Raw genomic sequence first — 26,333 nt, 5'->3', positions numbered from 1 at the left:
CTTGTTGCGATGACGAGCTTTGCGATCGATGGTGGGTGGTGTAGTGTTGAACTGCAATGGTAGGTTGCGCCGTGATATTTTTTTTCTGCGATAAGATAATGAACACAGAAGTCGATGGCTGAGAGATAAAGAGCGCTAGTCGTTTTGGGAATGGTGCTATATCCCCTGCATGATCAAAAAGTACGTACCCTTTTGGTGAACGGCATCAACGACAACCACATGTAAGCCATCACGTTTTACTCCCAATGTAGATACTCTGGAGTCACTTTCAAGTCTAAAAGAGCCCCTGGAATATTCAAATAGTACACAAGCAGTACGAGCATCCCATAAAGCCAGAAGTAGAAGAACTAGACAGAGAACCCAATGGAGTGCAGCACCTGACATCGCCAATAACACTGCCCTCATTCACAGTCACGAACAGAACACCATGAGACAGTCACCAAGCACGGAACAAGCGGAATGAAATATGATCAACAATTTCTAATGAGTCGTCCAATATTTTCCCTTGGACATGTTCAAAACTCCCACATTTGCCTGATCCTTCCATATCTGTTCCGCACGCTAACGCCAAACCAAACCCCTTGATTGTACAGTACATTCGCTCTAGGTCTCATTACCTTCGTTTATCTATTCAATATCCTCCCCTTCGTCGGGACCTTCCTGACCCGATGTCGATCCTCTGCATTTCTTCCATCAGAGCCAACTCATTACCGGGCCCATTGGCACCGCTCATCATGAGTGGAAGAGGGATCTTGGCTGGGATTGGTGGACCCCCATACACCCCACGGTTTTCGTCTTCGAAATCCCAGGTGCTTGCTCGCGGCAAGCCTCGAAGAGAAGAGTTTCCGTATGGGGTCCTTTCCTGGTAGTTGTCCTTGGAGATCGGCGCCAAAGGACTGGACGCCGCAGGAGAATTGCCAGCAGAAGCTCTGTTTCGCTTCTGGAGCCGAGCCCGACCAGTAGGCGCTGGAGGCGTCCGCGGTTCTTCGGAGAATGTGTATGACGACGTATTCACCGTGGACATGGAGTGACGACCAGTGCGGCGGGCCCTGCGAGTGCTAGGCGGCATTGGCTGCGCCCCCGACAATGGAGGTCTCGATCGTGGTTCTGGTGCCGGTTCCTGATTCTTCTTCTCTGGTTCCGGCGCCCAGGTATCCTCGGGAAGATGATCCGAAGGGTCGATTTCTCGCCCATCATAGGTGATGATCTTTGTCGGCTCACCACCCAGATAATCTGGCGGCGTAGGACTGGCCCCATCCTTCGAGGAAACAAGACTCGGGTTCAGGGCATCATAAGAGTCGGGTCCGAAGGGGATCTCGGTTGACCTTCGGTTCTCATCTGGAGGAGGCGCAGGGCTGACCGACTTGCGCTTGATCTTGTGCTGAGGGTTCGGGCTGGTGCGGGTGTTTGGCGAGATGGCCCTGGGCTTGATTATCTGCTGGTCGGCCGCAGAGGTATATGTGATGGCCCGTCTGTATGGTTGGATGGCATAGCTTTGGTCATAGCCTTGGTCATAGCCCTGATCATAGCTTTGCTCGGGCGGTGCTTGGTTGTATCCTGACAAGGACTCGTTCCGCTGCCGACCTCGAGTGGGTGTCGAGAGACTTTGCGAATGTGGCCGTCTCTCATGTCGGCGGTCTTCGTAAATCAGATCTGTCAACTCCTGGGATTGGGATGCATCCAACCCTGGCACAAGGGCCGCTGGCATGTTGGGGAGCGCATAGTTGGAGGAGCTCTGAATGTGCGTGGTCTCCAGCTCAGACCCATGACCCGAATGATGGCTTTGGCTGCTGTGGGAGTGGTACGAGTTGTCACCGGGGCTTCTTGAGAAGCTTCGTCGGTGGGAGGAAGTCAATGCGACTTGCCAGTCCTCCGGGTTGTGGTATCCATCATCTTGGTTCTGATATCCACGCGCAGGCTGCGAGGGTGAGTAGTCGTCCCGATAGGGAGAGCCTCCGGTTGATCGCCGCAGAACCAGCGGCGCAGGGCTCGGGTTTTCCTCAAAGGCCAGCTCGTCTGGATACATCCGCGAACCACTCTGCCTGAAGTTGTTGACTGGCGGGCCGCCATTCTCGGGCGCATCCTCGACCGTTGGTTGCATTGACCGATAATGAGGATCGTAGCTGGCGTCATAGGAATTGTGTCTCGGCGCAGTGTCGTAGCCCATTCCGTTGGAAGACGGGACAGGGTTGGCAGCCGGTGCCGAGTCGTATCCGCGAAAAGTTGGGCGGCCCGGATAAGGTACCAGGGATTGAGACTGCGATTGTGGCTGCGGCTGAGGCTGCGATTGTGATTGTCTTTGAGCCTCATGTCTCAGAACGTCATGTCTCATCTGCGGCATCTTGACCGGTGACGTATCATAGGTGCCCCTCGGCACAAGTTCCTGGCCTGTGCCGCTGTGTCGGCTCCTATGGGCAGGTGGTGGCGGTGGACGCTCGTTTTCCATGGGAGAGTACTGCCTAGGGTCGTCCATGGGCGCCATTGAAGGCGGCGGCTGGTCATAGGGATCCTGGTGCGGAGAGTAGTGACCCCGATGATCCATCTGATCCTGCTGAAGCGTATACCTCGGGCTGTAGTCCCGGTCATCGTAGTGTCGCGGTGACCCTTCGTACATGGACCTGCGGGATTGGCGAGGCACCTCCGCGCGTGTCGGTGTCACATATTCTTGTTGTACAGGCGGGTGCGCTGACGGAGAATAGTTGTCTGTGTGGCGGCTGCGTGTTGATTGTGACGGTGGTGTGTTGTACTCGACTGCCTGCAGAGGAGACTGGGCCTGGATAAAGGCGCCCGAGTGTGAGGTCTGCTTTGCATGTCTTGGAGGAGTGCGGTGATCAGGCCCCGCAGGTGCTGTTGAAGGGAGTGCCGGAGGTGCTGTTGTGGGAGCTGCTGGAGGAGTCACAACAGGAGCTTCGCCGGTTACAGGATCAGATGGAAGCGGCCGTCTCTTGACTGGCGTTCTCTGCTTGACGGATCCTTGCTCTTGCTCTGCGGGGGCAGGCTGCTTCGGTTTCGCCGCGGGCTTGTCGGGCTTGGGACGGGTGTCGTAGAATGTGATTTCCACCCTGATCTCGCCAGCGTATTTGCCCTTGCAGCTTAATGTCTGCCACATGTCGCTCTGCCCACCGCCGGCCACAATGATGCCTCTGAGGTCAATCCATGACTCTCCCACCAGATCTGTCCGCTTGTCGTCGGTAAAGACGGAGATCTTGAGCTGGTAATAATCTGGGCAGTCATGGACTGTGAACCGCAGCTCCTGGTCCCTGTTTAAAGCCAGTCAGTCTGAACTCGATTTTAGCTCTCAAAATCGCTAATGCTCACCATTTGGGCGTTTGCCCGCCTCGGATATCTGTGGTTGTCTTCTTGGCCTCCTTGCCTAGCCGGGCGGCGCAGTAGGGATCTTGCTTGCCGATGGTCTTGCGATTCGGCAAATTCTTGGCGCGGTCGACGATAGCGACCAGAGTTCCAATAATGGGGCCATCAACCGACATGTCGGCAAAGATGCCCGCGGTGTGCGCCGCGCTGAGCGGGTTCTTGACCTTGGTGGCCATGATCGCAGCTCGGTGCGGGGGCGGGGTGCTCGGGATTAAGGTTGCAGGTGAGGATGAAAATGCTGGAAAATCGATGCTGTCGGGTTTTGTTTACATGAACGAGGCGTCGCAGTTGACCAAGGGATAGCTTGGTTTCGCCGTAGATCGAGAATAGATTGGTGTCAGGAACCGCAAAGGACTAGCCCCAAAAGAAGGCGACAATCGGCAATGAAATCGAGAACCCCGAAACCAAGGACAGAGTGAGAATGAACGAGCCAAGGAACAATGAATAATCCGGAAAAAGTATAGTGGGGGAAATAAAGTTTGAGAAAGGGAAAAGGGATTAGAAAGGCAGAAGTGACGGTACCGCGGATGGGAATGTGAAAGGTGCTAAGGTTTGGACTCGTGGAGGAGGAAGAAGCTGGTGGTGGTGGTGGTGGTGGACGTTGAAGTGTTTGGCGCTAATAGCTGACGCACGCAATGGAGCTGTATGGTTAGTAAACCCGCCAAAGGAGGGTCGACTCGACTCCCACAAAGAACTGAGGATGAAGGAGGAGGAGAGATGAATGTCAGAGAGAGCAAGCAGTCTCTTCTTCCAAATGAGCTCCTCAAAGCTGGATATCGAAGCGTTGTATAGGACCAGCTTGCGTGTGGTTGGGAGCCGAATGCGGTAGGACTGTGGGCCGTCGTGGGACGGAGTGGACCGCCTGGCGGGAGGCTGGGCTGAAAACGGGGGGGCTGGTGCGCCGCTGCAGGGGCTGAATCGAGGCTCCTGGGGCGAGCGAGGAGCCGCCTAGACGCTGCTGTGGCCGCCCATTCGTCCAGCGCCGTCGGGGGATTTGCAGGGAAACCTGCGCCAGGAGACAGGGGGGCTTCTAAGGTTTGGGCGCGTCCAGGGGACTGGGACTTGGACCTTGGCGAATTGGACGGGATCCGCATGAAAATTGAAATGGCCAGTCGTCGGAGCGCGTCACCACGAGACGAGTTTGTTCCTTGCTGTCGGATGGTGTCCCGTTTATTCAGGGGATCGCTCAGGAACAGATACTCGCCTAGCCGAGTCTCGGCATTTCAGGATCCAGAGACAGGGAGGGGAGAGTCAGCCCCGGCGGGTTTCAGCGCGACTGGCCTTGGATGTTGAACGCCGTCAGTTGCAATCCGAACGGAGTTCGGATAGCTTGAGCATTGGATAAAGTCATCCACCAGTCATGATCGAGACTTCGTATCGTATCTGCACCGCCATGCTGCTTTCGCAACCCGCTTCGCACGCACGCACGCACGCTGCGGGAAGACTTTGGAACGCGCGTGTTTGGCCATGCCAGGTCACAGCCACAGGAGACTTGCGTACCTGGCTCTCTACGCTCTCGGACTGACGATTTGCCAAGCCGTGGGCTGACGTTGACAGTTCCATCCCACCTGTAGGACCTTGTCTTATTACTCGTCGCCTCCCTCCGCGTCCCGAGTCCCTTGGGGCCTTGGATATTCACATCATGGCCCACGTAACTGGCCGTGATCCGTCATTATGTGGTCTGTGCCGGCCCATAATCGCGACCATGGGCGGCATCCATGCCACCCGACCTACTTAGCTGCTGTACTCTGATGGCTGGATGTGTCCGGCCTCGCCAGAAGACTGCTAAATTAGGTAGCGATCAAGCAGCTCTCATCCCACAAACTTGTGCAATGGCGGATCCCATCTCCAGTCTGCGGGGACCTGCAATGCAAACTCAACGACGACCCGAAGCCCGTCCAATGGACCCCCGATGAAGAACCCCTGCAACGCAATTGATTGAATCTAATCAACCTGCCTAACCTCTCAACGTCCAAGGAAGCTCCTGAAGAGTCTGGACTGCTGCCTTTGACCCACCACCTCGATGTCATTCTCATCTTCCCTGGCTGGCTGAGACGCCAAAAACAATCTTTTTTCTGCTCCTCCACCACGGTCCCTCCGAATCAGGTTTTTTGCGTCCAAGTTTCCGGCGGCAGAGGAGTCTTCATGGCGCCCTGTTGCCAGGGAGACAGCCCAAGAATGTCACGCCTCCGATTGTTTGGGGCATGAATTTCGAGCTAACCACTGTTTCCACCCAGCTCCGTCATCCACTGGTTTCGCCCAACGGAGAGATGTCATGCTGTAGCGCCGCGGGTTTCACACGCCCGTTTCTAGAATAAGTGGGTGTGGAGGAATGCGCAAGCAATGCAGGTTCATCAGTCATCGGTCATCAAATATTCATCGATAGCGGCACAAATGTGAATTATCAGGGAAGTTACCCTTAGGTGTCAGCTTACGGAACGATCAATCCGAGATCAACGGGTTCATATTTGCATTCTACCAGTCACAGCCCTTGGCGAGCAGTGCGGCAAGCTGCTCCAGATGAGCCTTGTCCACCTCGTCGAAACCGTTCAGCTCCGCGCAGTCAATGTCGATGATTGCCACCAACTTTTTGGAGCCATCGCCCTGCTCAGCCACGATCGGCACAACAATCTCACTCTTGCTATCTCCGTCGCAGGCGATGTGCCCCGGAAACTTCTCCACGTCGTGGACGAGCTGCGTCTGCTGCGACTCAGCCGCCGCTCCGCACACGCCTTTGCCGAACTGGATTGTCTGGCAGGCGACCTTGCCCTGAAACGGGCCCAGGATGAGCTGCGGGTCTTGAGATGACTTATCAAGGACGTAAAACCCTGTGTGCGAGGATATTCCATCAATATCAATCATGTCCCATCGCGGAGAAGGGTCCGTGACCTACCCGCCCAGTTCACATCTTTGCTTGGGGAACCCAGCGACTTGTACGCATGCCAGAGCAACGACGCAGCATTGGCAAGGTTACTATAAACCCGTTACTAAGCCGCCCATAAAGGGATGTCAACAATAGGTAGGGTTTCACTTACCAGACCTGTGATGGAGACGCCCAAAGATTAGTCAAGTAGTTTCGACAGTAAGGGAAATATTACAAACCCAGTTGCGCTGGCCGGTAATCAGGCCTTCGGTCTGCCAGAGCACCTGTTCGTAAGCATCTTCTTTGGTGATGCCGTCGGCAAAGTTGGATGCATCAGCGTGAACCTGGTTTGGGCGTGAGTTTAGAGCTTGAAACAACGGTGAAGACTCGGCAGTTTGGTTCACCCAGAACGCACCATCTTCTCGACTTGGATGTCCTCTCGAACCCTCAGGGTTCTAATATGGGTTTCAAGGATATGCGTCGTGGTATGGAAAATTCAGCACAAAGTTTGTTGATGTTGTGGAGTTGAAAGCGAGAGACACAGTCATAGCTAGATGGTTGCTTCAACTGAGTCCCAGTATGAATTTGGGCTCCCCGCAAAAATGCACACATTGCGTCTCGATGCCATTTTAGCGGTACTGATGCCAACGATTCCCATGCATGACCGCCAAGGCAAAATAAACGCCAGATTCGTTCAACGTGCATGCAGCATGCAACAGCTTGAACCTTTCGATAGTCCTCATACGATAAAGCCTCCCAAGCTATTCTATTTGGCGATACAAGAGGTCGCACAGTGGTCACGCGACCCGCCCTAGGGCTTAACTGAAGACCTAGTGCAGGATAAGAGAAGCGCACTTGAGTGAACGCTAGTCGGATCAAAGATTAAGATCAACTGCCCCGTGCATAAGATTAGTCCAACGCATTGAGGCTGGGAAAGATATCGTTGCTCAGGAACTAACTAGCTACTATAGAAGTGGCTGGTTAAGGAGCAAGCAAACTCGGACCAACGGCGTCTTGAACTACTGATTCAATCAAGAAGTTCATCCGAAGTTTGCTATCATCCTTATCACTCCAGGATCTACAGTAGCCGAGAAACACACTACCACGAAGTAGGACAGCAACGGCCTCCTCTTGATTCTTGGCTCGGTGTTCCTGCAGCTCCAAGAGGTTGGGGTTCCGTCCTTACCTCCTTGTAAAAATCGCCGACCCATGTCCATGTCGGAATTTCAGCTCCAATGAAAACTGGGTTTTGTTAAGCCTACGCCTTTCAGGCATCTCTAATTGAAGGGTTCTTGTTTTCCTTTTTCGTCGTGAGATTGCTGCTCACCGCGTCCGCCTCACGTACAAGGTGAAGGCGCCACCGCTCTTTGGAGGATGCGACTATGACAAGGAAGAGATATTAGTAGACTTGGGAGTGAGAAATAGGGGATGACACTTCTCAATTAACTTGCAGACGTTGTCTCTCGTTGAACCGGGTGATGAGTGTAATGCTCATTGTCTTTGGTATGTGCCAAAGAGCACGAGCTCGAGCCGAACATTTACGGACACATGTGTGTGCAAATGAGCTGTGTAGCATTCTTGTCGAGCCATTCATCATCCCCCATAACAAATATTCTTCAATTGCTAGTATGAAATATTGATAGAAAGAATGAAAGAAAGTTTCAATGCTCAACCGTTTGTCACGGTACCTGAAGATCGGCACCGGCCCCGAATCTGCCGACGTCAACGAAACAGACCAATGACGCATCACCTTTTAGATTTTGAGCTCTTGGCCTTGAAAGCTCATCCTCACCCCAAAAGCCCCGACATCACCTCCGAAACCCAACCTCTGCCCCCCGGCCATGAGCTCCCGAACGCCATGGCGGCTCTGCGCCTATAGTCAGCGCCGACAGGTCCAATGCCCGCGCCATTGGACCCCTTTCGCAACGTCGTCGGCGCCCTGGCAGCATCAGCAGCGATCCATCCACAATGACGGCCCCAAGAGCTTGAACCCCCTCGTTAACCCCCCCGATGTGACCCGACCACCGCCGCTCACCCTCCCGCGACGCAGGGACTGCGATTCGGCGCCGAAATACTACTTTGAGCTGGGAAAGGGATATCTTCGCTTCTACAAGGACGGCCTCAAGAATGTGTGGGCGAGCCGTCGTCTCCTCCGCGAAAAGCTCCAACGGACCCCCGCCGACGACCGACCCTCGATATTCAGACCATACTATGTCCCCAAGACCTTTTCCAGGGCCGATTGGGTTCTCCTCTGGAGGGTCAGGCACGACATGATACGACTACCTCTGTTCGGGCTCATGTTGATCGTGATTGGGGAGTTCACCGTGCTTGTGGTCGCATATGTCGATAGTGCGGTGCCCTACCCTTGCAGAATACCGACCCAGATCTTTACAGCCCTCGAAAAGGCTGAGCAGCGTCGCAAAGCCGCATTTGACGAATTCGAGGCAAAATACCCTAACGGTGTGCTGAGCCCCCGTGTCACCCAATCCGTTGCGCGCGCCCACGTCCTCAAGAGTCTACACCTCAGCGGATCGATCTGGGACCGTCTAGGATTCCTCCCACCCGGCATGTGGCAGGCAAAGGGACGTTACCGCATGGCATACTTGGAAGGCGACGACAAGAACATTATTGAGGATGGCGGGCCCATGGGACTTCAGTACGATGAACTGCGGATTACATGCGCAGAGCGCGGCATTGATACCCTTGGGAAGAGTGAGACAGAGCTGAGAGGATGGCTCGGCGACTGGCTGCGGTTGACAGCATCTGATGATATTGTAGAGAGGAGGCGACGCATGGCGGTGCTGTTCCTAACCAGGTACGTGGTATCAGGCTCGAATCAATCAAGGCTTGGACGGCTAACACTTTGCTTCAGACCCGAAAACTGGCCTCAGCACCGAGACTTTGGCGTCCCTGAATGGCAGTTGTAGTAAAAAGCAGGCAATCAAAAATGAAGGCAGCATATGGAAGCAAGCGATAAACATGAGCAACGGGAAACCTACTTAGCTCTCACACATGTATAACAACACATACAATGCCGGCTGGATATCCACTCAGCTCTTGGTGATACAATATTAGCTCAGATCCGAGTCAACGGCATTGGGGTCTAACATGTGTATGCGCAACCAATGACACAGTCTGGTGAGGGCCGTGAGTCTGATGCTGTGCTCGACAAACAGGAGCCTGTCAATATGTGCAACTGTAACTATCGCCAGGTTCATTACAGAAGCACGATATTCTCGCACTGCCAAAGTTCAGCATACCGTTTTGCACGTGAAACACCCAAGCCAAGGCTCCCAAGAGTCGAGGCCTGTCCGTCCTTGGCCTCTGAATGGCTTCGGTGCAGCTGTTCCCGAGCTAGACGAAAAGCACGTGGCCACCATCTGCCGCCAACTGACTCGGCTTCCGACGCATTCGGGGGTACGGCTGATACTTATAAGTCGGCCATATTAATATCATGTATCTTTTTTATCGTCTCTAACAAAAAAGGCGACAACGTCAAGAGATCTGATGCCAGTTGGGACCCGCTTGGGGGATTGTGGGGAAAGGCTCAGCACATGATGCAACTCCGAGGTTCACATGCAACGATCGGGGCCGACCCCAGAAAAGCCCAACATCCATCGCCGCCGTCGACAAGATCCATGACCTCTCATTCTCTGTAACCCCCAGTCGCCGTTTAAAAACCTCGGTCAATTCCCCCACACTTTTTCTCTTTCTTGCTTCCTCGCATCTCCATCTCGTATACGTCCTCTCTCCACAGATCTCTTGCTCGCCCCGTCAGGTCTCATCAACAATACCAGCAGCCATGTCTCTCAAGAACGGTACGTTGGTAGACACATATTACAGATGATAATAGACCCGAGACTGACTCTGCGACAGACAACTTCCCTTCCTCGGCCGCTTTTGACGCCATCAACGCCGCCATCAATGCCAGCGACGCCGACCGCGCGGACGCCATCAAGCAGGGCAACGGCGTGTACGCCTTCGTCCTCAAGAACGCAAGCGGCGAGGAGGCTAGCTGGCACATCGACCTCAAGAAGACGGGTGCTGTCGGCACCGGAGTTGGCACCAAGCCTGATGGTACGTGAAAACAACATAGACGCGATGCGCTCATCCGGAGCCTCCGGCGCATTCATCTACGTGACAGCGCGGCTAACACCACTACTCTAGTCACACTGAGCCTCTCGGAGGAGAACTTTGGCAAGCTCGTCGAGGGCAAGGCCAATGCCCAGCGCCTCTTCATGGGCGGCAAGCTCAAGGTCAAGGGCAACGTCATGAAGGCGACCAAGCTGGACCCCGTGCTGAAGAAGGCCCAGACAAAGGCCAAGCTGTAATCGCGAGCAGGGGTCACGGTGTTTGGATGAGCAGCAGTCTTTTTTGTATGATATCAATTTCTTGTTTGCCCCCATTGCCTCGGCGTAGAGGCGACTACTATATAGAGGAGTATATCGCGCTCTGTCAATTGATTGATGACTTTTGTCTTACCTCAGATGGGATGAGTTTCCTTGCATACGTCATCGCATCAGACGAGACCAGCCGCTCTCTGAAGCGCGACCTTGGCCTCTTCCCGGACCTCGCGCACAATCTCCCCAGCCGGCTGAGCCTTGTTAATGAGACCGACGCCAGTTCCCCTGTTTCGCAATTAGACAAGACGATAGAATTATCCCGAGACACTTACGCCCAGGTGTTGATGATTCGGGTAGCATCCTCCTGCGAGTAGTCCTCCTTGAGGCTCCGCTGACATTCCTCGAGGGATGCGCCAGCAATGAACTTGTTGTGGATAGGTCCGATGATGGCACGGCCGTCGTATAGAGGTCCCCAGAGGGTACTGTTAGTAATCCGGTCGTTGAAAGGTGACCTATGTCTCGTAAGCTTAAAGATGCTCTCTTAATGTGAGATAGACACTCACTTTAGCGTGGACACTCCACCATCGACAGCCCCGAGGACAATGTCCTTTCGGAACTGGGGATAGATGGATTCAGTTGCGACAGTGAACTAGATGATATAAGCTTCCTTTTTCAACCATTGACCAGTAGATGACTTACTCTCGTTCCCATCACGACTCCCTCAGCGCCTGTGTCATGTTAGCATCAGCAACTTGCAATCTTAGAGACACTCACCCAGTGCCAAGGCACCAGCAGCACCCCGTCCATTAGCAATGCCTCCGGCAGCCACGATGCTGATATTTTTATCCCCAAACTCCTTCTCCAACATGGCCCTCGCTTCAGGCACGAAGCTCACAATGCCCGCACCCTGGCGAAACTGGTGTCCACCAGCATCAACACCCTGAGTCACGAGGACGTCAGCGCCGTCGAGCACCGCCTCCCGGGCCGCCGCGACGTTGCCGACCTGGACAAACACCACGGGAGGCACGTCCAGGCCCTTGAGCGCAGCGATGATGCCGCGGTGCGGCTTGACGTCACCGTCCGGCGCAAACAGCCAGACCGCGGCGGGCCGGTGCTTGGCCAAGAGGGGCAGCGCCGTCTCGGTGAAATGGCTGATGGACCGGTGCCCCGTGATGAAGCTGGCTCCGACCCGGAGCGGGCCATCCGCCGGTTGATCGGCGCCGAGCAGAGCGCGGGCCTCTTCGAGATCGCTGGAGAGGGTCTTGATGTGCGCCGAGTCCGGTGAGAGGTCAGCAGTCGATGGGAGAAATCCTATGAACATTAGTCTCATCCATTCCACATATTACAGACATTAATACCAAATCCGCCAGCCTTGGTCACCTCGGCCGCCAGCTGCGCGGAAGCTGCGCCGAGCATAGGCCCATTGCTAATGAGGGGGCTCTTTGCCCACGGGAAACGGTTCATAAGCTTTGAGGGACTCATTTTTGGGGTGTTGATGACATGAGATGGAGTTGAGCGACACTGTTGGGGGGGGTTTTCTTTTATATGCCCTGGCTTACATGGTTGCCTCCATCGTATTGCTCAACAAATGAATGTTGAGCACTCAGCGCCAAGTCTAGTGGATGTACGGATATGGGGCAGCGCAATCGTGACTCCTAGGCCTGATTTGTCATGATGCTGCACCGCGGAATAAAGATTCAGAGTCAGACAGGCATCGTTGAAGCATCTCCGCGGACGATTGAAGTGGGATGGTCAACTCGATAATGTTGCCATATCCATTTTTTATTTGTTGTCAACCTAGCTTGTTCTTCTCTTGTAACCATTTAGCATCACCATACAATCTCCAGACGCTTGCTGTTAAGAACCTTAGGCGTCAACTTGTGAGCCAAGACAGCCGTCCCGACATTCCGTACGCCTGCTCCAATCTGCTCGCACTCGTTTGTTCCAATCTTAGAGTTCCATTGTAGCCGCAAAGGAGGTACCGACCTACTGGTTCCTCAAGTCCTGTTCGATGCAATCGCAGTCCCATTCCAAATGCCGCTCAAACGGTCTTCGCTCTATGATGTTGAGAATCCGGTCGTACCGAGCTCCCAGTCCAGTCCAGGTTGGATACTGATTCATATCCACCCACTGTGAGCTTAGTCTTGCCAATGGCTCATTGTCCCAGCCGAGTTGTTCGGCACGGTTCTCACGGAAAATGTAGCATGAGTTGGCCGTGGAGGCAACCGGGTCGGGCTGTGGACCAAATGCCGCGTTCTCGCGTTCCTCCAGGGCCATAACGAAGCCTATGGCTGTTTCGAGATTCGTACGAGCCGCTACCTTGCCACAAATTGTGATAATCTCGGCATCGGTGATCTTGTCAAACGTAATTGGTGCACTTAACCCGTCATCCCGGCCAGTGAGGATGATCAAGACGGGCATATAGGAAAGGTGACGAATATCGTAGCATCGAGAATAGTCTTTGCCCTGGATTGCAATAGCCATGGCTCTGAATAGAGGTCGAGTTGTGTAATACTGCTGTTTCTCGGGCTGTGTTGCGGGTATCTTGCTGTCGAAGCCGGAGCAGACAGTACCGTGCATGCTCATAGTCATTTCTACCGCAGAGTCTTCGTCTTACACTACTGGCTGGTCTCTAAAGTCGAGGATGTGTGCGATGAACTGGCCATACTCTATATCGGTACGGTAAGGGCGGAACCACTGGCGATAGAGGTAGTTGTGGAGGGCAAGCCGAAGTATTTCAGGAAGACCTGCACTGCCTGAGGGCCTCTCAGCAGATAGATCGGAACGGTCTTGTTCCAACAATTCAGCCCCATAACCTCGTCCAGATGTGACATATCTTTGAGAAGATGGGGATAATGGATCTGAAAGGTCTCCAGTTGACTACGATGATGCTCCTCTAGGCTCCCACGGATGTAGTGTAGAATCTCGTGGCGCTCAAGTTTTGCTTGGCGTCTCTCGACGATGTCGACACCTTTGCAAACTTCGTACGGCGCAAGCCAGGATGGGCCTGCATTTTGTGTTGTAGACATGAACGGGGAAGTACGAAGAGCTTTGCTGGGAATAACAGGTGGTGTTGGTGAAACGAGTTGGTTCTGGAGTACCAGCTGGGTGACGCTTATTTATACACAATGAAAAAACTCACATTCTTAAGATTGATGACTCTGAACGGGTGCCACGCAGGCTGCACATAGCCCGGGCACAGTCAACTGAGAGGATAACATGCATGGCGTAGTCTCAAGCTTCAGACTGTAGGTCCATGAATGCAAGACTAAACGCGATGAACAACGATAGTTGGCGTTCGTGGAAGCGAGAGTACATTACATGGCCATCCTCGGTGACATTCATCCCCGAATGTCAATAAACTCAAGCAGCGTACAACGCCGAAATCTAGACAGCTTAAGCTTAATCATCCCCGATGACTCACGGATCGTGGCAAAGGGCATCGAGGACATGAACGGCTTTACCTATCCAATATTATCTCGACAGTGACCCTTTAGCTCGATGTATTCTTCGAATTTAAATTCACTATGGGCCTAGAAATATCGATTTTTCCACTTGTCGAGATTTCTTCGTTCCTGAAGGTGTCGTTCACTTTAGGGTGAGGATACGAGCGACATTCCCATCAGACAATATCACCACGTGTGAAACACAAAAAGAGGGGGGGCAGGTCATCTTATCTCCTTGTCTGCTCGATGAGCTGGTACCTATTTTCCAGGGTTGCCAGGTGCAAGAGGTTCATAATGAGGTAGGTAGGGAGACCAGCAGTGTCGTCTTGCAGCCGGTATGAATACATCTCCCCAACTACCCAATGTGATGATAGTAAGCCTCGGGTTATAGCAGTATGATATGATGTTTATCATATTTAGCGAAGAGTTTAATATAAGTTTATGTGTATGATTATGTACAGTTTATGACTGTTTCCTCCTAAGGCCATCAATAGACAGAGGAGCGTCCTTGCTGTGATGAAGATGTACACAACTGAACCTCCCTTTGTGGGAGGAAGGAACCAACCAGGAGTGTCTGACGGGTAGCAGAGTCCCCGCGAACAACTATCCATTGAGTGGACCAACTCTCTCTCTCTCTTTCATCACCCTTTGGTTGTCTGTGTTTTCTGGCAAACCATCAGGATTGGATGAGACGCATGGAACTTTTAACCTCTCTTACCTATATAGGGAGTGTTTTGTTTCACACGTGACATCGAATCCTCGCTACAGTGGTTGCTCACAATCACACATCTTCCGTAGTATAGTGGTCAGTATGCAAGCTTGTCACGCTTGAGACCCGGGTTCAATTCCCGGCGGGAGAGATCGCCCACGTCTGAAGACGTGATTCCTTTTTTTGCTTTTTTTGCCAATTTTTGCCCTTTTCTCTATTCTTTTTTTTTTCCTAATGATGGTTGAGTCAGGCCCAGTATTACTGTTGTGGTGCGTCCAGATGTTGACATTCTAACTACCTAAGCGGGCACGTGACGGGACTCTTGGTGAGGAACCTGAGCGAAGGCGAGCTCGAGATCATCGAGTTAACTATGTCGGACAGCTTTAGTACTATTAAGCCCAGTGAAAGTCGAACCAGAGCCCTGGAGGTCTGTCCATGCTCATCCTCGATTCACCAGGGGGCACGAAGAAATAATGGCACTCCTTGAAAGAGAGAACAGTGACGACAACCTCAGATCACCGCTACCCTACATCAACAAGTGAAATTGCATTGCCACGACTTCAACCTCAATGCTATATATATGTGCATTGCACATCGGTCGTTATTCGATGATCTGTTTCTCGTCACCTTGATGACCCAATGATTGTCCCAGTAAACGATATCGCGGTTGTACCTAGTCACAACTGGTGAACGGCAGACTGCCCCTTTCGTGCCAGAGGACATGGACCTACCAACTCCAGTGCCAAGTATCACAGAGCACATATATGCCCTGGGATCTGTTGGGACTCTACCGAAACGAAGCACCCAACAATGATACAGACCTTCTAGCCCATAGGCGAAAGGACCGCTTATGCTTTCGTTTACCGACATGAGATGTTTCAATTCGCAGGTCCCTGCGTACGAGTACGTAGCATCAATCTAGAGAACCTGGATGATAATTCATTCTCATATATCCCTCCCAAAATTCGCGCTTCACTATCGATCCCATCTTCCCCTACCCTAGCTCATGGTGATACTAGCCAGGCACAATCTTAGATCAGGTGCGTCCTATAGGGCGCGTTAACAGGATGGCGTGTGTCAGATGAAGCCGGCTTCCATGCCCACGCGACTCCCGAGGTCGAGACGGTGTGATGGTTGGTTATGTTTTTTATCCAGCTTCATAACAAGATATTCCAATCGTTCATCGAGCAACGACCTGGGGAATCTGGCATTGCAATTGGCTGTTGTTGTGCCAAAAAGTCAAATTGGCATCCGCATGCAGCACATGATTGGCCAAAAGGGCATATGCATGTCTCGTGAGCGCCAAATGACCTAGCCATTCGGAGATTTACCCAATGTTAAATGAGCTTCAAATTTCCGAAAGCGAGCAGCTTGCTCATCTTGATTTCCCGCGGCTGGCATCAGAGGCGCTCAGAGACGGTACTAAAAGCAGGGTAAACGCCTATGACGGGGTTCAGTTTGAGTTCGGAAGTCTCAGTGGAATGTCTGATCCCATTGAGGACTCAATGACTTAGACAAGTGGTCACCCTTGCTGGGCAACGGATGCTGAGAGCCAGGTTCCGGTAACACGATGGATGACCGTTTCGAGGTGAAGCGTCCTAATGGCATGTTCCCTATGCAATCTGCCCCCTAGTAGCGTAGAGCAGCGCGTCAACATGACGGAGTCCTCAGCATGAATCTTGAGATCGACAGCCAACAAGCAAGGCAGGCAAGATTCCATCGATGAGGGTGCCCATGCGACCTGGCTAGCTGGCCTGCATAAGCAGAGACAATGCAACGTCGGCAGCAAATCCGAATTAGGCCGAGCTGGGGAACAATGTGGCGAGTGCATTAGCCATAACACATGCGTGTACGAGGTGCTTGTGAGACTCGTGCGTTGGCGACGAGCCGTCCAGGACACGCAGCACCCATTTTAGCCGCCGAGGGGAACGCGATACAGAAAGAGGGAGGTGGACGTTTTCTGCACAAGGGGCAAAGCCAGAGCCGCCTCTAGCGGGGGCCCCTGGCCGAAATATCTCTCTTCTGAGCCGGGTGCTGTTGTTGGGGCCGGGGTAGTAAGCAACCTCGCAACCTCCCGTCCTGGACTATTGGGTAATTGAAGCCTCGTGCCCCGATGGGGATAGATGGCAAATGATGGATCAGGCGATGAGGACAAGGTCTTCGATTGCATCCGTCAAGGAGGGGATTCCCCTGCTCGATACGAAGTTCGTCCTCTAGGGAATCTGTAGATGCGAGGTGAGGAACGGATCGGCTGGATGGGCAACGGAGCAGTTCCACGACCAGTCGGCCGGATGGGAGTGGCTGTCCTGGCTGAAATTGATGGACGGGCGCTAGCAACGTCTTGACTCTTCTGGCGCGTTGCTGTGGCTTGTCGAGGGCTGCTTGGTTGCATCCCCGGCCATGGGACGGATCCGACCGCTATGCAAGCTATTCTCGGTAGGTACTGATGCAAGGAATAATGAATAGTTCAAGCGGAGAGGCACCAGAAAAGAGCCTCAGGGTCACGACCTTGGCGTTTTCGTTTTGTTGCGGTCAAGACCGCGAGAAAAAAGCATGGCACTTTGTTGGTGCAACGCCGCACAGCTTCGACGTAGCAATGCCTGCGGTTGTAATGCCAAGCACAAGTCCTACCTGCCGATCCATCTAGAATCCATGAAAAAGGGTCTGTCGAGAGGAATTGAATTGGTCCAGATCCGTGCCCTTTCACACCGGTTGCAAGGCGCCCCCCCGATGCTTGCGAGGATAAACCACCACAAAGAGACCGCCCCCGCTCGACGAGAACCTGAACTCTCACCCTGATTTTAACCTTGAACCCATGCATGCCCGCAGCCTTCCGTCCCCATCACCATCCATCGCAGATGATGGACGGCCCGGGTATGGAGTACCTGGGTAGAGGCTGGGAGATTGCGCCGCGGTTGAAGTAGCAATACCCCGGGCCTGCCGTTGGGGACTCCACCACCGGACGCCTCAGTGGACAACGCCGAGTCAAGAGGAGGACCAGGGGCACACCTCATGGTCCATTGGGGAGGATCCTGTGGGCACAGGCGCGCGCCCGTAGGCGTCTGTCGTCAAGACGAACGGCGCCCCGGTGGGAGATGGGCAAGTCACCGGCTCCTTGACTGACTAAGGCAAGGCAAGGCTCAAGGGGATATCTCGACTTGAACGGGGCTTGCTGTGACCGGCGACAGCTCACCGATAGATTGGGTTGATGGCTAGGGTTTAAGCCCAACATGTCGGTCCAGGTGACGACATCCACATGTGTCTGAGGCGGTAGACTCTTCTTGTTTGTCTCTTGATGATGAAAACTCGCGCGACTCGAGAAAAGTGACAGGACGGATGGATTGCTTTTGCCAGTCAGTGAGTGTCTGGGCCAACAGGGGAAACTATCGGATTGCAGAACGAGGTAGGGAGCATGGGGACCCGACCCGGGCGGACGATGCTAGGTACTTGAGAGGGAGGTAAATCTCCCCAAATGGTGAGGTTCCCCTTGACACAGTGCAGAGATAACCTTTCCTCACAATGCACACTGCCAGAAACGTCAAAGCACCTGCATGTCTGGCAGCGGATGGCGCGAAGCCAGATGGCATCTGACCATCTAGCCAGTGCCACCTACAGTGCGTGGCTGAACCCTTCATCCGCCGCCCTCAAGCTTGAGTCCCTGAGGGTAGATACCTCGGCCCCGTGTATCCCCTAGCCTCCTGCATCCGGCTGCCCTCGTCCCAGAGCGGGTTGGCTGGCGGCTGGACTGGGCCCTTTGGAAGCTGGGGCTGGGTCCAGCCAGAGCTGGCAGGCAGGCTGGGCGTCCCAATCCCATCCCATCCCATCCCATCCACTGTCGGGTCGGGTTGGTTGGCGTCCAGCGCCGGGTGTGTTGGCCTCAGCGCCCTCTCGCTTGTTTCTTGTAGCGGTTGCTCGCTGTAAAGAGACTGGCTGCTGGCCCCAAGGTGCCCGCCTTGCAGTGGCCGGGGGGTTCTCTCGGGCAGTGGAGCTGGGGGTCACTGACTCTGGCTCGGTCGGGGGCCTGGCACGGGCTCTCCCATCCCCTTCTCCAGCGCTGAGGTCTCTTCCCCTTTCCTACATCCATCCCCAATCTCCCCATCAACCTCATCCTTTCCTTCGCTTTTGGGGATTCGCCTTCGACTTCTCTCCCTCGATTCGATCGCCTGCCCGAGCGAGCTGCCACATTGTATCCTTTTGGCATCTCTTCTCTGCTTCAGGTGAGTACCAGATTACACATTTCCATCTTCACCTGTCGGGGCGGTGCTGGTGGTCTGTTTTGGCTTCTGGAGCCATAGAGCTTGGGGCGTGGATATTCGACGGGCTGCTGCTGCTTCAACCGGTTGATCCCCTTCTCCTACGACCCGACGTCGTTCCGATCGATACATCTTGAATCTGGCTCTGCCCCTTTGGACAGGCTTCATTGCTTTCTTCTCGGCATCGCCATCAGGGGCACAGTCAGTCGTGGCCAGTGTCGTGCAGGAGCTGCTGCGCCTGCGTCCGCAGTCCTGGGCTGGAAGAGCCTTTTTGCCGCGCCTCCAATCAAGGATCCCAGCGCCCGGCAGCAGCCCAGCTTGATCAACCTGTCGCCTCATCCTCCTTTGCTGTCCAACCGCACGCAGCGCCACGCCATCAGTCCCCGACTCTTTTTTGCCCCTTCCACTCCCCGACCGACATCTTGGAATTCCATCAGTTTTCATCAAACACTGACCGCTGGTTTTTGCATTTGTTTACAGGCATCGATTTTTTGCAAGCACGCTTCCATTCCAGACTCGATCCACGCCGTTGCCACGACCGAAACTTTCCGTCTCTCTGCCTAGACATTCTTCAAAGGTGGTCCGGTGACCGCCTCTACCGCCGCAATGGCTTCGTCGTCTTCCAACGTGGTTGGAGTTCACTATAGGGTGGGAAAGAAGATCGGAGAGGGTTCGTTTGGTGTCATTTTTGAGGGCACCAATCTGCTCAACAACCAACAAGTTGCTATCAAATTCGTGAGTCGCCCGACCATTTGCATCGTCTGTCATCTCGATGAATCTAACACTGTTTCTAGGAACCTCGCAAGAGTGATGCTCCTCAGCTGCGAGATGAGTACCGAACGTACAAGATCCTTGTTGGATGCCGTGAGAACCATCTTGTTCAAACATATAACTTGCATGATGCTAATTTCTGATTTAGCTGGTATTCCTAATGTGTACTACTTCGGTCAGGAAGGACTTCACAACATCCTCGTGATCGACCTGCTTGGTCCATCTCTTGAGGACCTTTTCGACCATTGTGGTAGGAGGTTTTCCATTAAGACCGTCGTCATGGTGGCCAAGCAGATGTTGTCCAGGGTCCAGACAATTCACGAGAAGAACCTCATCTACCGTGATATCAAGCCCGACAACTTCCTCATTGGCCGCCCCGGCACCAAGGCCTCTAGCGTTATCCATGTTGTCGACTTCGGCATGGCCAAGCAGTACCGTGACCCGAAGACGAAGCAACACATCCCTTATCGCGAGCGAAAGTCGCTTTCTGGAACTGCTCGATACATGAGTATCAACACTCATCTTGGTCGTGAGCAGTCTCGACGAGACGACCTCGAGGCCCTCGGCCACGTCTTTCTCTACTTCCTCCGTGGAGGACTCCCCTGGCAGGGCCTGAAGGCTGCCACCAACAAGCAAAAGTACGAGAAGATCGGTGAGAAGAAGCAGACGACGGCGATTAAGGACTTGGCCGAAGGTTTCCCTGAGGAGTTCAACAAGTATCTTACCTATGTCCGTAACTTGGGCTTCGAGGATACCCCGGACTACGACTACCTCCGAGAGCTCTTCACCCAGGCCCTGAAGACCACGGGCGAGGTTGAGGATGGCGAGTACGACTGGATGAAGATCTCGAAGGATTCGGGAAAGGGATGGGACTCGAAGAACCACAACGCCGCGTATCTGCACAACCCCAACGTGCGGCCTGGCCCCTCGCAGATGGAGCTGCACAGCGGCCACCGTCCCGGGAATACGAACTCTCACCAACAAGCGCAAAACCTTACTGTCAGCCGTTTAAACGCCGCGCAACCCCCTCCTCCGTCTCCGATCAAGCAGATGGGCAAGCAGAGAGATCGGCCAAGCGCCCCCGGCGCCTTGTCGGCGCAGAGGGGGAGCGGGGTTGGGGGTCTTCGGGACATGGCCACGCCAGCTGGCTCAACTCAGGCCCAGTTCCAGAACAGCGCCCAGAACCTGCCTCAGCCGAGGACCTCCCAGCAGGGACCGGCGACGCAGCTCGCCCAGCCTAGCGACCAGCCTGCCAATCCTCAGCCCAGTGGCTTCCAGAAGCTGATGAAGACGCTCTGCTGCGGTTAAATATGGGTGGTTGATGGCTACGGTTTTCTTTCTTTCTTCATTGCTGCGGCGTTGTGCTTCAGGATCTGTGTCTCAATGACAGTCCTGAGCTTGAGGATGATGTCCCCAAACGGTCATAAGGGGACGTGGTTGCTGGATAAAAACGCCCACCTGGAGCAGAATCTTGTTACGCTTGCTTCCTGGACCTCGACACCCATGGCAACCCGGCTCGGCGGGTAATGCTCCTACAACGGATGCGGCGACGTCCATTTGCTTGAGTATCGAGACTTGGCTCTGGAACCTGGATCTCCTCAAACTCGGACCTCATCATGTCGCTACCATAGATTTCCTCTGTCTCCTGAACTGATACACCGAGGTATCTTTCTAGGACCGCCCACCAGGGGAAGCAAATCTGGTCTTGGAGTTGGGAATGGGCTTTCCTTTTTTTATTATGTCTGGCATTCCATCACGAAACTATACTAAACCACGTTTAATCTTCCAGCGCAGCACGGCGCAAGGAGATCGAGCAGGGCAGCATTTTGGGTCTGGTTCGGTGTTTCTTAGTCGTATTTCTCATGACGCTGTCTATAATCTCTCTCTGTGCGTAATCACCTACCCAGACGAAAGCCACTCTTGAGCGACCTGAGGGTGGTGAGGCAAAGCGAGACGAGGGCGAGCGAGCGTCTCCAGTCTTGTCTGGTGTAGTTACTAGGGTATGGTATGGTAGGGGAGGGTAGAGTAGGTCGGGGTAGTAAGAAGGAGGTGTGGGGATGATGAGTCTGGTCTTTTTTGTCGTCGTTGTCGTTGTCGTTGTTTACTTTGGAAGAAGCAGCTTGGTGATTTGTCGTGAAATGAAGATAGAGCACTATAGGGAGTTTTTGTCTGAATCTTATAATGGGAAAAAAAGGCGTTGTCAGCTCCTTTTTTCAACACTGATAGTCTTATCCATTTCTTTGAATAAACTTAAACTGCACACAAGTATAAAGTATCATCACGTATATGTAACATTACACGGCATCATCTAAAGGGAGTCCATTCCCCGTGAACATCTAATGCCAAAATTTTGTTGCCACTATTCCCATCCATGGCTATCCCTTCAACACCCAGCTAGCCTGGCAGACAAGCATGAGCTGCAGAACCCAAATTGCACCCCGGAAACGATTAGATTAAGTGAGCTTCTGCTTGATGAAGAAGGATCGGAGATGCGAGAGCTGCCAGGCGCAGGTGACGCCGAGGACGATGAGCTGGATGACGATCCAGCGGATGACACGGGCGTTTGTAGACTCGGACTGATCTCGGAACTCGGCCTCTCGCTCCTATACGTGAGGTGGTCAGCTTTCTGGTGCCTCTTCTTGACCTAGTCGTATCAACCGACTAAAGGGTTAGTTGTCACTTACCCGCTGGAAGACCTGCTCTCTTCGGATGTCGTTGAGGCGGGCGTTGAGGTCCTTGACACGTGTTGTGATGTCCTGGATCTTTCCCTTGTCGCTGCTCTCGATCTGGTTGGTCTCGCCGATGACGAGGTCGAGGGTCAGCTTGATGCCGCCGTTGGGTTTCGAGGCCGAGAGCCAGCCGGTGCGGCCAGAGTTGGACGACGGCGTGAAGCACAGCTTGTGGTCTCCGGCGTCGGCGGCGGAGAAGGTGAAGCGGCCCGAGGCAGCGCCGCGCTGGGAGACGACACGGTGGTCGTTGTCGAAGATTTCCTGGTGATTAAGTGTGAGCATGGCTGTCATGAAGCATCTGGGGATTGCTTCAAGGAGGCATTCAACGTACGTCGACATTGATGTAGATGCTGATGCCGTCGTGCTTGACCCAGGCGTTGACCCGATCATCCCACTCCTCGGCGGTGTAGTGTCCCACGACGAGAGTGTCCTTGGGGAGCTCCTCGTAGAAACACTTGGGGGTGACGCCGTCGATGAAGAAGTGCAGCGCATTCGCAGCTGCGCTAAGCGACAGCAGAGGCAGGAGGAACTTCATGATGGGCGGGCTCGTGAACAAGACAATGCGCTATAAGTCGATCGGGGGGCGCAATTGGAGGGGGAGGTTCGAGAGGGCCGTCGAAGTATCGAGTCGAGTCGAGTCGAGTGTCGTGTGCGAGATGAGGTTGTACCCAAGGAGTCTAACACCTCTCCCCTTGAACTTTTGGCGCCCGCGAAGCTGCCACGTTCGAACATCGGCCTGTCAGGGGGGAAGTCACCGTCACGTGATATTGAATGGACAAGGATGTCTCCACTTGCTATCTGATGCTGGCTAAACTTTACCAGACCAACGCCCGCTCTCCAAAACTTGACGCGTCCAACATGTCGATTTCCGCTCCAGCCAAAATTCAACCGAACAATTGATGCACCCGTTCCTTGGCTCGACTAATTCAAGCGCAACATAGAGCGATTAATTTTGATAGTTTTGGTGATGGAAGCCTTTGTCTAGACCCTCCCCCGGCCGTCCTGCATATATCCCGACGACAAGCACACACACGCCCATCATGACCTCCTCCGACGTCCGCGATGTCCTCAACCTGCCCGACGGGTCTTCTGGCCCCCGGCCGGCCAAGAAGCAAAAGTTCTCGGCTCCGAGGCCGAACCTCAAGGGCCTCGCGCGCGAGGTTCACAACCTGGGCGGCGACAACCCCATCGCCATCGTCCCCGAGGTCACACACTTCAAGAAGCGGCGCTTCGCGAGCCGCAAGCCCGCCGCGCGATGGGAGATGCGGCCATTTAAGAACTCGGCGCGCGGATCATCGGACCTGACACTGCGGCACTGGAGGAGGAAGGACGACAAGCCAGAGGGCGATTCTCAAGATGGACAGGGTGCCGACGGGGACAGGACGGATCAAACCAAGGAGATGGAAGATTCGGCATTCGCAAAGTACAATGTGCAGGTATCGGTGCCCCAGTACAGCGACGGCCAATACCAGCAGTCACTGCAACATGGAGATTGGACCAAGGAGGAGACGGACTATCTGCTGGAGCTGGCACGCGACTTTGATCTTCGATGGCCATTGATCTGGGATCGATACGAGTGGAATCCTCCCGCAACCAATGGAGAAGCCAACGCTGACGGCGATGAGAGCAAGGCCATTGTGCCGGCCACACGCTCACGTACTCTGGAAGACCTCAAGGCCCGGTACTACGAGGTTGCCTCCAAGATGATGGCGGCGCAGAAGCCCGTCCAGTACATGACACAACCCGAGTTTGCACTCCACGAGCTTATGGCACACTTCAACCCACAACAGGAGAGACTACGGAAGGAGTTCGCTCTCAACGCCCTGACACGATCTCGCGAGGAAGCCCGGGAGGAGGAGTCGCTCTTGTTGGAGATCAAGCGCATATTGGCACGTAGTGAGCGTTTCAACGACGAACGCCGCGAGTTGTACCACCGCCTCGATTATCCCCGTGCCGATACCGACATCAATGCTTTCAAGTCATCCGCTGGTTTGCAGAATCTACTACAGAATCTCATGAGCGCCGACAAGTCAAAGAAACGAAAGTCACTGATGCCCGGCGACGGTGCCAGCCCTGCGCCCCCACAAACTGCTGCTGCAGCTGCCGCGGCCGCGGCGGCCGCCGCTACCCAGGAATCCGGTAGACGGGAGAGCACGGCGGCATCTACTGGCCATCGCGAGTCTATTGGACCTACACCTACACCCACTGCTCCTAATAACAAGAAGGGTCAGCAACAACAACAAGAACGCCGCAAACTTACAAGCCAAGAAGAGGTACTGTATGGTGTCACGCACCATGATCGACTTGGCTCTGGACCGACGTTCCGGACAGAGAGGATCAACAAGCTGTTCTCTCACAAGTCGAACCAGCAACAGATGCGCATCACCAACGTGCTGAACGAATTGGATGTGCCTAGCAAGCTCGCCATGCCCACAGCAGCGACGACGCATCAGTACGAGATGCTTCTCGGAGCCGTCAACAGTCTGCTCGATGCTCGTAAGGTTTCGGATAAGATCGACGCCGAGATCAAGGTCGAGCAGGCAAAGAAGGCAGAGCGGGAAAAGGCCATGGCACCCCCCGAACCGGAACCGGAATCAGAAAAGGAGAAGGCTGAAGAGAAGAAGGACGAGGATGATGCCGGAAAGGCAGCTGCAGCGAAAAGTGACGCTGCAGACAAACCCAACGGCGAAGACGTCACATCCGAAACACCCACCGGCAACGAAAAGAAGGACTCTGCAGAAGCAGGTGCCCCCACGACTAAAGGCCCGGAGGCCTCGACCAAGGATGCAAATGAGGCCGACAAGGACGACCGTCCAGGTAGCAGCGGTGCCCCACAGAAACGCAGTGCGAGTGTCTTGAGCGGTACAAGTGACAAGAGCGCCAAACGACAGAAGAAGTAGGACAATGTATCGTCAAAGTATCTCTATACATGGCTCGACGCGCCAGTGACTTGATGCATGCGAGAGACAACCGAGAAACGTTCCTGCAGGAAACGCAGGGGTCCCTTCAGACAGAGATGACAACAAGAGGCCGTGCCTAGTCCGGTAGTTGTCGATTTGAGATCCGTCACACAGATGGGCCTAGGGAACGGCGAAACAGGGTCTCACTTGAACCTGTATGCGGTTTCATGTGCAGAGAGATGGATGAGATTGATTGTGCCACAAATCAAATCTCTCAAGGGATGCCGTAGCGTGTAGAAGCGCCGGCCAGTGGGGTACAAGTGTGTGACTGTCAAACACCAATGCATCATCGACGTCCGAGACCTGCAATCGAGCTCGACGACAAGCCAGGCTGGAGGGGAGGATCTGAGCCATGGATCACCGGGCATGGGCGCTTCGAGCAGCAAGCAGGTGGGGAAGTGTGTGGTTACCCAGTTCATTTTGCAGGGCGGCAACCAAGGTGCTTGCTTAATAGGCTTAGCCAGGATCGAAAAGTACCACTTGAAACCATCGGGGACTCCGAGTGAGTGAAATGAATGGGCGGTGATGGCGAGGATGAAATAGACGCTCAGGGGGACGTTGAACGGCGGAGGTGACGTCGTGTTAAAGGAGCTGCACCTCATCCACGGCTGCATGGAGGCTATCGCCCAATATAGCAACATGTTCCTATATTTATCGTTGCACATGTCTGTGGACACCCCGTTTGGGTCAGGACCCTTAAGCAAGGAGGGATGAACTGCCAAGGGGTAACGGGGCGTCTTCCGTCCTCTCGGGACGGGCTGGCCAACGTCTCGCGGCCGGCATGATACCCACTGCCGACATACCGGAATAGGCTCTATGGCGCCAATCGGCTGGTTGAGATCTTTTCAGATAATGCTGCAGCTCCCCTGGGAATATACTTGTGCTTT

General features: G+C 54.1%; 9 protein-coding genes across 9 annotated transcripts; 4 read left to right on the top strand and 5 right to left on the bottom strand.

The window, feature by feature from the left end:
- Positions 1 to 631: 631 nt before the first annotated feature.
- Positions 632 to 3,548, bottom strand: MRS44_007790 (uncharacterized protein; the record flags this gene model as incomplete). The annotated part of the gene is made up of 2 exons (XM_046269231.2): positions 632 to 3,260; positions 3,319 to 3,548. The coding sequence occupies 2 exons, from the start codon at positions 3,546 to 3,548 to the stop codon at positions 632 to 634; spliced, it is 2,859 nt and encodes a 952-aa protein (XP_046134202.2).
- Positions 3,549 to 5,847: 2,299 nt separating this feature from the next.
- On the bottom strand, positions 5,848 to 6,863 carry MRS44_007789 (uncharacterized protein; the record flags this gene model as incomplete). Its single annotated transcript, XM_065620656.1, has 3 exons — positions 5,848 to 6,261; positions 6,475 to 6,690; positions 6,846 to 6,863. 3 exons carry the CDS (start codon positions 6,861 to 6,863, stop codon positions 5,848 to 5,850), a joined length of 648 nt encoding a protein of 215 aa, XP_065476728.1.
- A 1,213-nt stretch (positions 6,864 to 8,076) lies between these two features.
- Positions 8,077 to 9,162, top strand: MRS44_007788 (uncharacterized protein; the record flags this gene model as incomplete). Its single annotated transcript, XM_046269234.2, has 2 exons — positions 8,077 to 9,050; positions 9,108 to 9,162. The coding sequence occupies 2 exons, from the start codon at positions 8,077 to 8,079 to the stop codon at positions 9,160 to 9,162; spliced, it is 1,029 nt and encodes a 342-aa protein (XP_046134204.1).
- An 875-nt stretch (positions 9,163 to 10,037) lies between these two features.
- Positions 10,038 to 10,566, top strand: MRS44_007787 (uncharacterized protein; the record flags this gene model as incomplete). The annotated part of the gene is made up of 3 exons (XM_046275976.2): positions 10,038 to 10,053; positions 10,112 to 10,312; positions 10,403 to 10,566. 3 exons carry the CDS (start codon positions 10,038 to 10,040, stop codon positions 10,564 to 10,566), a joined length of 381 nt encoding a protein of 126 aa, XP_046134205.1.
- Positions 10,567 to 10,754: 188 nt separating this feature from the next.
- Positions 10,755 to 12,060, bottom strand: MRS44_007786 (uncharacterized protein; the record flags this gene model as incomplete). The annotated part of the gene is made up of 6 exons (XM_046269233.2): positions 10,755 to 10,863; positions 10,911 to 11,090; positions 11,142 to 11,227; positions 11,278 to 11,306; positions 11,353 to 11,889; positions 11,937 to 12,060. 6 exons carry the CDS (start codon positions 12,058 to 12,060, stop codon positions 10,755 to 10,757), a joined length of 1,065 nt encoding a protein of 354 aa, XP_046134206.1.
- A 504-nt stretch (positions 12,061 to 12,564) lies between these two features.
- On the bottom strand, positions 12,565 to 13,607 carry MRS44_007785 (uncharacterized protein; the record flags this gene model as incomplete). The annotated part of the gene is made up of 3 exons (XM_065620655.1): positions 12,565 to 13,126; positions 13,196 to 13,439; positions 13,487 to 13,607. The coding sequence occupies 3 exons, from the start codon at positions 13,605 to 13,607 to the stop codon at positions 12,565 to 12,567; spliced, it is 927 nt and encodes a 308-aa protein (XP_065476727.1).
- Positions 13,608 to 19,592: 5,985 nt separating this feature from the next.
- MRS44_007784 (uncharacterized protein) lies at positions 19,593 to 21,065 on the top strand (the record flags this gene model as incomplete). The annotated part of the gene is made up of 3 exons (XM_046281073.1): positions 19,593 to 19,721; positions 19,781 to 19,850; positions 19,906 to 21,065. 3 exons carry the CDS (start codon positions 19,593 to 19,595, stop codon positions 21,063 to 21,065), a joined length of 1,359 nt encoding a protein of 452 aa, XP_046134208.1.
- Positions 21,066 to 22,210: 1,145 nt separating this feature from the next.
- MRS44_007783 (uncharacterized protein) lies at positions 22,211 to 23,021 on the bottom strand (the record flags this gene model as incomplete). The annotated part of the gene is made up of 3 exons (XM_046275977.2): positions 22,211 to 22,360; positions 22,442 to 22,747; positions 22,818 to 23,021. 3 exons carry the CDS (start codon positions 23,019 to 23,021, stop codon positions 22,211 to 22,213), a joined length of 660 nt encoding a protein of 219 aa, XP_046134209.1.
- Positions 23,022 to 23,526: 505 nt separating this feature from the next.
- On the top strand, positions 23,527 to 25,386 carry MRS44_007782 (uncharacterized protein; the record flags this gene model as incomplete). Its single annotated transcript, XM_065620654.1, has 1 exon — positions 23,527 to 25,386. One exon carries the CDS (start codon positions 23,527 to 23,529, stop codon positions 25,384 to 25,386), a length of 1,860 nt encoding a protein of 619 aa, XP_065476726.1.
- Positions 25,387 to 26,333: the final 947 nt, after the last annotated feature.

This window comes from Fusarium solani (assembly GCF_023522795.1).
Source record: "Fusarium solani strain SB1 chromosome Unknown bctg00000004, whole genome shotgun sequence".
Classification (NCBI taxonomy): domain Eukaryota; kingdom Fungi; phylum Ascomycota; class Sordariomycetes; order Hypocreales; family Nectriaceae; genus Fusarium; species Fusarium solani.
This window is presented reverse-complemented; position numbering and strand designations above follow the sequence as displayed.